General features: G+C 63.0%; 1 protein-coding gene across 1 annotated transcript in view; it reads left to right on the top strand.

The window, feature by feature from the left end:
- ABCA3 (ATP binding cassette subfamily A member 3) overlaps positions 1-11,318 on the top strand; it is a 37,037-nt gene that overhangs the window by 20,112 nt on the left and 5,607 nt on the right. Inside the window, 9 exon segments of the mRNA XM_029949428.1 lie at positions 2-22; positions 736-886; positions 2,254-2,352; positions 3,135-3,321; positions 4,096-4,399; positions 6,009-6,282; positions 9,395-9,599; positions 9,929-10,148; positions 10,437-10,595. Coding sequence (XP_029805288.1) covers positions 2-22; positions 736-886; positions 2,254-2,352; positions 3,135-3,321; positions 4,096-4,399; positions 6,009-6,282; positions 9,395-9,599; positions 9,929-10,148; positions 10,437-10,595 — 1,620 coding nt within the window.

Genomic DNA, 11,318 nt, shown 5'->3' with positions numbered 1-11,318 from the left:
CTGTTCCTGAAGCAGAAGTACGGTGAGCAGGGCCCGAGGCAGGGCTGGAGGGGAGGGAGTGCCCGAGCCAACAGTCCTTCTGGCTAGGACGACGTCCCTTCGTGGCCAGGAGCGAGCAGACAAGCGTCCGCCAAGGCTGCCTTGAGCAGCGGTGCCCTTGCAGAGGCCGCGCGGGCTAACTCAGAGGCTGACGGTCCAGGGCTGGTGGGGGACGCATGCTTTGTCACGTGAGCGTGGCTTCCTGGAAGTCAGTTCATGGCCTGACGCCCCGGGCCCAGCCACATCCCGCCAGCGGACGAGCTCCCATCCTCCGACGCCCTGGGACTCGTGCACCTCCTTTCCGCAGTCCCTCGGCCGGCGCACAGCCCTGCCCTGCGGATGGTGACCGATGTGGTCGCCCTCGGGGCAGCCGTTGTCCAGGGCTCCCTTGTGGAGACAGCAGGGAGAGCAGGTCTGGGGACTGTTCCTGCCGCAGCCTGAGCCTGGACTGCAGAGCCTGGCTTGGACCTCACGTCCTTAAGGGCCGCGCTCCCAGGTCTCCCAGCGTCTCTGCCCGGCTGGGGTCTGGGAGGCAAGGCCCTGAGGACGGTGCGAGGGGCTCCAGGTGCATCCGCTCTGGTGCCTCTGTCCCCGCTCTCTGGCCGCTTTCCCACGACCTGCGCTGGTCATGAGCCGAGGGCCTGCAGGGACGCGCAAGTGGGACACGGCGTCACGTGGGTTTCCTCGGTGCCGCAGGTGCCGGCTACCACATGACTCTGGTGAAGGAGCCTCACTGCGACCCCGAGGCCATCTCCCGGCTGGTGCGCCACCACGTCCCTAGCGCCACACTGGAGAGCAGAGCCGGCGCGGAGCTGTCCTTCATCCTGCCCAAGGAGAGCACGCACAGGTGCACATCCCGGGGGCACAGGCACAGCCCTGGGGGAGCTCCATGCGTGGGGTACCCCTCTTGCAGCCGTCAGGCTCGGCCAGCGGGGCTCTCGCACCCCCAGCGCGGCTGCGGGGGCCTGGGCGAGCTTCCTGGGGAGAGAGTGTCTCGTCACGCTCAGCACGCGGCCGCCCCTGACCCCGGGTTCGCCGCGCACGGCTCCCGCAAGGTCCCCGTGGAATCGTGAACGTGTGTGTCTTCCGGTCTCAGACCGTGAGTCACGCGCTGCTGCCTCATAAGCAGAGGAGCCTGTGGCGGGAGGGGTGAGCACCCAGCTCTCTGTCCGCGGTCAGCCGCTTTGGGATACACATCTGAGAAGTCGTGTCATGGCGCTATGAGCCTGACGGTGTCAGCAGCCGCCCCACGCCACACACTCATGGTCCCCCCAGAACACGCCAGGGGACATCCTTCCGGAAAGCCCTCGGCCAGAGCCCCCAACGACCCCTCCCCCAGGAGAGGGTCGCAGTAACGGGCACATCGTACGGGACTCCTCCCAGGAGAGTGACGCGTGTGGCTTCCGGGTCAGCGGGACAGGAGAGCCTCTGTTCACGCCGGGGTTGCCGGCTTTGAGGAGAGTTTTTTTTAATATTTGAGTGTCCCGTGGCTGAAATGGCGTTTTGTGTTCCTTCCGCTCCCGCTAACGGCAGCTTTCTCTGGACACGGTGTGTTCCTGGCTCTTGCGCACGTGTTGGTCAGAGCGTTTTGTGTGGTGATATCAACCATTTTTGCTGCAATTGTTTCCAGTTGATTGTTGACTGATGTTGTGGGATTTCTTTTTCCCCACGCAGATACTTTACATTTAACGGGTCCTATCTTCTCCTCTGTGATTTTATCCTTAGAAAGGTCTACCCCACAACCAAATGAAGGTTCTCCAGGCTCTTTGGGTTTGGGTTTTGTGATTTCGTGTGGGCACTCACCACCCAACGGTATCCGGCAGGCCCAGGTCCTCGCAGCACAAGGCCACGTGGCAGGGCGCCGGGGCGGCTACGTCCCTCGAGCATCGGACTCCTGACATCGGCTCAGATCATGACCCCCAGGCCGTGGGACCGAGCCCCGCGTTGGGACCTGCACTGAGCATGGAGCCTGCCTAAGATCCTCTCTTTTTTTCACTCTGCCCCTGTCCCCAGCTTGCACATGTATGTTGTCTCTCTTAAAAAAAAAAAAAAGTCACATAGGGAAAGAGAAGGGGACAGAAATCCCAACTGCAGGTTTTCTTCAGTGGGTTTCAAGGAGCTGAGGCCACTTTGCCCTCCCCTGGGCCACACGGAAGAACGTGTCGCCTCCAAGGCCACCGAGAGGCAGCTCTTCACTTGAGGCCTTGTTTGCAGGTTTGAAAGTCTGTTTGCCGAACTGGAGAAGCAGCAGAAGGAGCTGGGGGTCGCCAGCTTCGGGGCCTCAGTCACCACCATGGAGGAGGTCTTCCTGCGGTGAGTACACGCGGGGGCCGGCTGTGTAGACGTGGAACTGTGTCAACAGCACGACAGTGACGTGGCCTCCTGTCAGGCCTCTCCCCCTGAGCTCGGACCCCCGGACACTTCCGCCCCCGCTTCAGGGAGAGGGTGCAGGTGGCCCCAGGGGCCTCTGTTCACAATGGGGACTCGACAGATGGGCCCCCAGAACTGCGGGGGGGGGCAATGAAGGTGTTCCCCAGAGTTTCCTTGAGCGCCTCTGTGGCAGAGGGAGTGCTAGGAACTGGAAAGGACGAAAGTATGTGTGAGGTCAGTGTTTTCCCCAAGGACCCCAGGACCTAGGGAGGCAGAACCGTGGGTGTGTCCGCAGTGGGCGCACACCAGGTGGCTCACGGGCGTCTGCGCCACCCCACCGGCCCCCGCCTGCGCTCGCCACACGCGCTCATCCCTGCCGAGCCCGCTCAGGCGCGGCTCGTCCCGAGCGCATGCACCTGCCTGCCAGTCTCAGCTTGGCACCGAGCGCCCGGACCAGTGCTGGCTGGGTGGTGCCCCTAGCCCCCACCCCCTGGCTTTGGCCGTCTCCCAGGGAGACCACCATCCTTATGGGCAGAGCCCTGTCTGGTGTCTGTCCCTTGTGGACTCTGCGTGGCCGCTGTGTCTGGTGTCCTGATGGCATCTGGTGATGTGTGAGGGAGGAGATGAACTCCAGCCAGCAGGGCCAGCGGCGTGCCCCTCCCCAGCCCTCCCAATGGTCTCCGCGGGAAGCCGAGGCGTGACCGGCCTCCTGTGTCCCGGCGCAGGGTCGGCAAGCTGGTGGACACCAGCATGGACATCCAGGCCATCCAGCTCCCTGCCCTGCAGTACCAGCATGAGAGGCGGGCGAGTGACTGGGCAGTGGACAACCACCTGTGCGGGGTCATGGACCCCACCGATGGCATTGGCTCCCTGATCGAGGACGAGTGTACCGCCGCCAAGCTCAATGCTGGGGTGAGCGCCGAGGGCTGGGCCGCCAGCGCCGGAAGGCGGGGAGCCCCCTGAGCCCCACGTGTTAGCCTCCAGGGGGGCTGCAGAGGGCTCCCAGAGGGTCAGTTCTCTGGGAAGAGGGCAGATTACAGCTCATGCGGTCATGGCAAGGAGAAGGAAAAGCCAGCCCGTTTTATTTTATTACTATTTTAAACCCAGTGCATTTTAATCCAGGAGCTGTAATAGCGTTTTGTTCTAACGGGGCCGCTCACAGAGAAGCCGTCACTGCATTTGACGCTGACCGTGCTCCATTCACGGAGGGCTTGTCATAGCCTGGTGTTCGCTTAGTAGAACGCAGCCCTGGTCCATTTTACAGACGGAAAAAGCAGGGTCTGGGTCAAGGTGGCCTGGCCGGCATGCGGCAGAGCAGGACTCTGACCCTGGAGGGGTCCCCATGCAGCCCTGTGCTCCCGTGTGGGTGCAGACGGGGTCCCCTCCCAGGTCAGGGGAAAGGCAGAGGCCTCGCTGCCCTGATGCCTGCTGATGACGAGGCACTGCCTGCCCGGCCCCCACGGCCGTAGGACCCCTCAAGGCCTGTGTCAGGACCCACAGGGACACAGGTGTGCGTGTCTTCTGTGCTACCGAAGGAGCCTTGCAAGGGCCATGGGGCCTCGGGGCGCACGTGTCAGCCGGAGGCCCCTAGGCGTGTGCTGGGACCATGCCTGCTGCTGGGGGGGGGGGCGGGGTGCTCTGCTGGCCCCACGTGGCAGCTGTGACAGCCCGCCCCCTCTGCTGCAGCTCGCCCTCCACTGCCAGCAGTTCTGGGCCATGTTCCTGAAGAAGGCCGTGTACAGCTTGCGCGAGTGGAAGGTGGTGGTGGCCCAGGTCCTGGTCCCTCTGACGTGCGTCACCCTGGCCCTCCTGGCCGTCAACTACTCCTCGGAGACCTTCGACGACCCCATGCTGGAGCTGAGCCTGGGCGCCTACGGCCGAACCGTCGTGCCCTTCGCTGTCCCCGGGGCCTCGCGGCTGGACCAGCAGCTGTCGGAGCATCTGAAGGACATGCTGCAGGCCGAGGGCCAGGAGCCGCGGGAGGTGCTGGGTAAGGGCAGGGGCCGGGTTCGGAGCGCAGCCTCTCAGTGCGGGCATGGCGGGCACTCGGGGCGGTCGGCTCCTTGCTGTCCGCGCACCACCCCGTGGGATGTTTAGAAGCATCCCTGGCATGGCGTCCCCCTCTCCCCACCCCATCGTGACAGCTGCCTCCCGACATCGCCACTAGGGGGAAGGCGTCGCCCTGAGCCAGGGAGCCCCACGGCAGCACCTAGGACTGAGGCAGCAGTTTAGGTCTGTGCTGGGGTGAAGGTGGTCCTTTGTTTGCCATGCCGGTCACAGCACGCCCCAAGGCCGGAGCACCCGCACCCCTGGCTGCAGCATCAGAGCAGGCCTCCAGCTCGGGTCAGAGGGGCAGCCGTGCGGGAAGGTTGCCCCAGCTCCCTGCTCCCTCCCCCTGCCGGCCCTGGCCCTGAGGCTGGGGAATCAGGTGGCCTCTAGGACAAGGTTGAATGGCTCTGCGTCCTGGAAACAGCCTGCAGCCCTGCCCACCCCTGCAACCCTGATCACCCTCATGAGGGCCCAGTGGGTGCTCCTGTCACCTCCGTGCGCCCCCGCCTTGTTTGCTGGCTGTCCCCCAGCCTCGCCCAAAGAGTCCGGGGCTCTCGTGTCACATGGTGGCTCTGGGGGATTTGGACACACCCTCAGATCCCCCGGTCTGAGCCCTTCTAGAAGGCCAGTGTGTCTGTTCCCTCGTCGAGCGTGCGACCTTTCGGGTTTGTCCACCGCCCTGTGTGGTCTTGTTTCGCTGCGTTTCCGGACATCAGATCCTTTCCCTTCTGTGATGGCAGCCGCGGCCCCATTGGCAGAGCCTTTGTAACTCTTAACGTCAGGGTTCCCAGACACGTCCCTTCACTGACCCTGGGGGCTGCAGAGCACGTGTCCCCCCCCTTGGCCCCATTTACCAGCGAGCACAGGGCGGACCCCGGCACCCCGTCGGAACCCCTCTTCCTGTGTCTCTGCCGTAGAGCCCCATGGGAGCCAGCAGGGCTGGGCCGGGTCCCGGCTGCCTGGACAGTCCAGCCCCTGCAGTGGGGTTTGCTGGGGCTTTTGGGGGTGAGGAGGGACTCCTCCTCCTCCCTGGGCCCCCCTCCCTCAGGCCACTCTTTCTAAAGACCACCTTGTCTTCCTGATTATGTAACTGTACTTATACCTCCCATAAGCACGGGACAACCAGAGAAACAGGCAGAGATCCAGTCCCTGAGACCCCCCCTCCCCCGCCACGGCACCCGCTGGCTCACCCAGCCACCCCCGGGAGGTCACAGGTCTGCTTCTTAGAGCCTCACCTCCCTGGAGCGGCCTTCTCCCAGCCACACCGACCCTGATCCAGCGCTGGCTCCCTTTAGCCTCCAGAAGCATTTGCAGGGCAGAAAGTGGAGCCTGCTCCTCCCGCTTGGCCTCCTGTGGCCACAGGGTGTTGGCTCGGCCAGGCCCCGCTGCTCCCGTGACGTGGCCCCACGGCCCGTGGGCTCCGTGAGAGCGGGGGGTGGTGCGTCCTTGCCCTAGCAGCTCCCCCAGGCCTTCGGAGCTCCTCGGAGCGGGTGCCTCGGGCACATGCCCCAGGGGCTGTCATCGCTGCTGACCCTGTCCTTGCCCCCTAGGTGACCTGGAGGAGTTCCTGATTTTCAGGGCCTCGGTGGAGGGAGGCGGCTTCAATGAGCGGTGCCTGGTGGCCGTGTCCTTCAGAGATGTGGGCGAGCGGACGGTTGTCACCGCCCTGTTCAACAATCAGGCGTACCACTCCCCGGCCACCGCGCTGGCTGTCGTGGACAACCTCCTCTTCAAGCTGCTGTGCGGCCCCCGGGCCTCCATCGTGGTCTCCAACTACCCCCAGCCCCGGAGCGCCCTGCAGGCCGCCAAGGACCAGTTCACCGAGTATGTGCACCTGCCCCTGCCAGGGCCCTGCCCCCACCCGTCAGGACCTCTCACCGGCACCGCCAGGGGCCACCAAGGGCCATGAAGGTGGATGAAGCATAGTGTGTGCCTTCAGGAAGCTTCTGGGTTTGGGCGAGGGAGCCTCTGCCCCACGTCTGCCCCAGCCCTCCATACCCCTTCCTCAGATGAGCGCATGAGACCCTACCCCACATCACTGAGGTCTCCGAGGGGGCACTCCAGAGGGCCTGGGGGACGGCTGTGCCCTCTTCCCAAATCTGTACCCGGCTCCTCCTGGCCAGTGTCCCCAGGGGTCCCAGCACATGCTTGAGCCCAGGGCCGCGCCTGTGTGTGTGAGCCAGGATCCAGAACACAGCAAGGTCAGGTTCGCTGCGACAGGTGGCCTCGAGTCCGGGAGCCCTGTGGGCCTCTCTCCTCAGGCCTTGTCATGCTGTGGTGTGTGTGGGACTCCCCCATGCTGGTTGCAGAGCCCCCCAAACCCCGGGATGGCCCAGAGGAAGCCAAGAGAGTCAGATTCTGAACAGGAACACTGTTCCGTGTGGGGCAGTTAATTGAGGGGAAGGGCAGCCGCCTCCCCACCCCCACCCCGGCTGGACTGCTCTGGGCCTTACGACGTCCTCATTCCCCTCTGCCACCTCCTGTCTCTGCCCCGAGAGCAGACACGCCACGGCAGCTCTCTGCCCGCCTTGTCCCGCCAGGAAGCGGCAGGCACACAGGTGAACACTCGCGGTGGAGTGGACTGGGGGTCCGGAGACCGCACGGTCCTGGGAAGGGGCCGCGGCTCCGGTCGGGCCCCAGGGAGACAGGCCTGCGGGGCCCTCAGACCTGGGCAGCGTGGTCAGCGGCCACAGGCGGGGTGGGCAACTGCTGGGGACCTCAAGCAGTGGCAGCTCCCTCCCGCTGGGCTCTGGGTGAGGAGGGCCCCAGCTCAGGCTGAGGACGGCAGGCTCCGTGTGGTGGACGGGGCGGCAGGATTTTTGGTTCCGACTCAGCAGCTTTAGGAGACGGAGTTCTGCACCTGATTGTGATGAAGGGCTCTTAGTGTGCTCAGAGCGTTAGACCAGCTCCGAATTTGATACAGTTGATGCACAAAGATCCTTTAGTTCTGAAGGGACGGCCCAGTGAGTCTGGCTCACACCCCTGTTGCCCTCATCACAACGTCCTTACAGGTTTTTTTCCTCATGGTGAGAAGTTTTAAGATTGTGTCTGAGCAACTTTCAAATAAGCAATCCAGAAGTGAGTTCACCTTAACTGTAGCCACCGTGCCCTATGTGGCGTCCCCAGCACCCCCTTATTTTATGACTGGAGACTTGTTGACCCTGTCACGCATTTTGCCCGCCCTTTGGAAAGCACAGTCTGTTCTCTGTGTCTGTGAGTCCTTTGTGTTTTGTTTTCTTTTTAGATTCCATATACAGGTGAGATCAGATGACACTTGGCTTCTCGGGCTGCCTGACGTCATTTCGCGTGCTGCCCTCGAGGCCTCCCCGTTGTGGCCGAGAGCAGGCTCCTTCCCCTGGTGGCTCGGAAACGTTCCGGCCTGTGTGGACAGCCGGTCCCCCAGGCGGCTGCCATTCCTGCCTTGGCTGTTGTCAGTGACCCTGACGCCAACATGGGGGCAAGACGGCACTGCCAGCCGGCGATTTCATTTTCTTCTTTTTTTTAAATTTTATTTTAGAAAGTGCACATGAGTGAGAGGGAGGAGCAGAAGGAGAAAGGGAGAGAGAACCCTAAACAGGCTCCACTCTCAGTGTAGAGCACAATGTGGAGCTTGATCCTAGGACCCTAGGATTGTGACCTGAGCCAAAACCAAGAGTCGGACGGCCGACCGACGGAGCCCCCTGGGCGCCCCGTGATTTTGTCTTATTTAGATGACCACCCAGAAGTGCAATTGCTGTGGCCGTTTTTAGCTTTTTTATATATGTAGTTTTTTGTGATGTTTATTTTTGAGAAAGACCAGAGTGTGAGCAGGAAAGGGGCAGAGAGAGAGGGAGACACAGAATCAGAAGCAGGTTCCAGGCTCTGAGCTGTCAGCACAGAGCCCAACTCAATCCATGAGATCCTGACCTGAATCAGTCGGGCACTTATCCAATGGAGCCACCCAGGCACCCTCGTACTTTTAACTTTCTGAGGAGCCTGCCCGCTGCTCTACAGAGTGGCTGCACCAGCTGGCGTGCCCACAGGGGCCCTCTCCCACATCCACGCTGGCACATTCTCTCTGGTCTTCTTGATGTTGGCCATTCGGACTTGGGGGAGTGACATCTCCTTGGAGCTTTGGTATGCGTTTCCCTGGTGGTTAGTGATGCTTGGACCACGGTGTAGCTTACTGTAGCTTACTGGGCGTTCCATCACCGCCCAAAGGAGCCGTGATGCCAGCAGCCGCCCCCCGCACCCCCGTCTCCTTTTGCACGCAGCCTCCACTCTATTCCTGTCTTCGTGGATTTGCCATGCTGGATGTCTCATTTGGATGGAATCCTCTAGCAGGAAGTTTGGCTGCTCTGACTTTTCAGGGCTCATCGGTGTCGTAGCATGTATCCCTAATTCCTTTTTTTTTTTTTTTTTTTTTTTTGCCAAATAACGTCCACGTGTTGAAGCCCCGTGTGTTGAGATTGCCAGGAGGTTTCTGAGCAACAGAGTAATGGCCTCGGCAGTGGTTTCGGGAAGGTGTTGCTGGCCAGTGAATGCAGAGCGCACCTGGTTGGGGGAGGGGGTGAGCCACTGCAGCCATGCAGACGGCGGCCGCAGGGCAGGGCCAGCCAGGCAGGGCGGCAGGAGATGTGGGAAAGGCAGTGATGGTGGGGCTGCCACTCGAGTGGGGGACGTGGAAGATGCAGGGACAGGTTGCAGGTGAGCAGGAGAGTGGCACCTCCATCACTCGGGTCAGGAAGCCCAGAGGAGGAGCTGTTCTGGTGGGGAGGGGTTTTCCTGGCTCTAAGACCTCCCCCTGCCCCCAGCTGTGGGATTCCCTCTTAACCCCCTTTAGTGGCCGGGCCACTCCGTCACATGCTTCGCATGGTGACCAAGAACCCAGTGAATGTCCCCTGCTGCCCAGACTCGCTGTGCTCAGTCCCTGACCTGTCCCCCCACCCCCCTGCAGGGGCCGGAAGGGATTTGACATCGCCCTCAACTTGCTCTTCGCCATGGCCTTCCTGGCCAGCACCTTCTCCATCCTGGCGGTCAGCGAGAGGGCCGTCCAGGCCAAACACGTTCAGTTCGTGAGCGGGGTCCACGTGGCTACTTTCTGGCTCTCCGCGCTGCTGTGGGATCTCGTGTCCTTCCTCGTCCCCAGTCTGCTGCTGCTGGTGAGGGCTGTGTGGTGCGGGGACCCTCTGCTGCACATCCCGGGGCCCTCCCTCGGCACCCCTGCACAGACCACAGGTCCAGGCTGGCAGCTTGGCCCCCAGTTCTGGGAGGGTGACTGGGAACACTCCCGGCAGCACCCCTCATCTGTGTCTGCAGCCCCAACCTCCGCCCCACCATGGTGGGCAAGGCCTGGGTGCGGGGTGCCCTGGTGACCGCTCCAGCGGCAAAGGGGAGCCAGGGGGGACGTCATCAGGCAGGTCCCAGGGCTGAAAGCCGCCGTGGAGACAGACAGGGCCCCCAGGCACCGCCTGCCTCTGTGCTGCCGCAGGTGGTGTTCAAGGCCTTTGACGTGCACGCCTTCACGCGAGACGGCCACCTGGCCGACGCCCTGCTGCTGCTCATGCTCTACGGCTGGGCCATCATCCCCCTCATGTACCTGATGAGCTTCTTCTTCTCGGGAGCAGCCACTGCCTACACAAGGCTGACCATCTTCAACATCCTGTCGGGCATAGCCACCTTCCTCATTGTCACCATCATGCGCATCCCAGGTGGGGGCCCGGAGACCACCCCCTGTCCCCCGGGCACCCGCAGTCAGGTGGCACCCACCCAGGGGCCAGGCCACACTCAGGCCCCTCTGCCAAAGGTGGTGCTGCTGGGTCGGCAGCCAGCGGCTCTGCCTGGCGGGTTCAGTGGGGAGGGGGGCGCCCGGAGGAGGAGGTGCTGGCCCGGGGAACCCTGGTGCCACATCCAGGAGGCGTCACCCAGCTGGGCGCCCGGCCCACTCGCCCAACAGTCTGCATCCCCCAGCATGCACTGGTCTGTGCCCCTCCCCACAGCGGTGAAGTTAGAGGAGCTTTCCAGAACCCTGGACCACGTGTTCCTGGTGCTGCCCAACCACTGCCTGGGCATGGCCGTCAGCAGCTTCCATGAGAACTTCGAGATGCGGAGGTACTGCACCTCCTCAGAGGTGGCGGCGCACTACTGCCGGAAATACAGTGAGTGTCCGGCCCGCGGCCGCCCCTCCCGCCCACCATCCAGCAGCCTGGGCTGTGTGCACCCCCTCCAGGCTGCCCACCGAGCCCTCCTCTGTGACCCTTAGTCCAGGCTCCACCTCTGCCTTCACACGGGCCACCCGCCCAGCGTCTCTGCATCTCAGACCTCCCCTTGCCTTTCTCTCGTAAGGACATCTGTCGTTGGATTTCGGGCCCTAAGCTCAGGGTCTTAGTACACCTGCAAAGAGGCTTTTCCTAAGTGGAGTTGTGTATAGGTTCTGTGCATTAGGATGCGGACCTCCTTTCTGGGGCCACTTTTGGACCCGTACACGCCCTTCCTTTGCCTGGAACTGTCTTCCGAGGTGGCAGCTGTCACCCCTGGGACCATGGCAAGGCAGGGAAGGGCTGTCACATCTTCATGTCCCAGTGCCATCCCCAAGGGAGGAAGGGCCATGTGAGTGAGCAAGGGTATGACCTGGTCACTTGTCATAGGCACCCCTTTCAAGGTAGAACGGCCTCAGAATGCGGCCACTCCCGGGACTGCCTCGTGGCAGTGACGCAGAAGATGGTGGCTCCTGGGCCTTCGTGGCCTTTGTCGAGGGGCCGGTGTGCGGGTGCCTGGGGCCCAGAGTGGGGCTCGGGCTGGCGGCCAGGGCGCAGGGTGCTAGGGGCCCGGAGGGGGGCTCGGGCCGGCGGCCAGGGCGCAGGGCGCTCGGGGCCCGGAGT

The sequence above is a fragment of the Suricata suricatta genome, chromosome 8, assembly GCF_006229205.1.
Source record: "Suricata suricatta isolate VVHF042 chromosome 8, meerkat_22Aug2017_6uvM2_HiC, whole genome shotgun sequence".
Classification (NCBI taxonomy): domain Eukaryota; kingdom Metazoa; phylum Chordata; class Mammalia; order Carnivora; family Herpestidae; genus Suricata; species Suricata suricatta.
The sequence above is the reverse complement of the archived record's forward strand: the minus strand, read 5'-3'. Positions and strand labels throughout refer to the sequence as shown.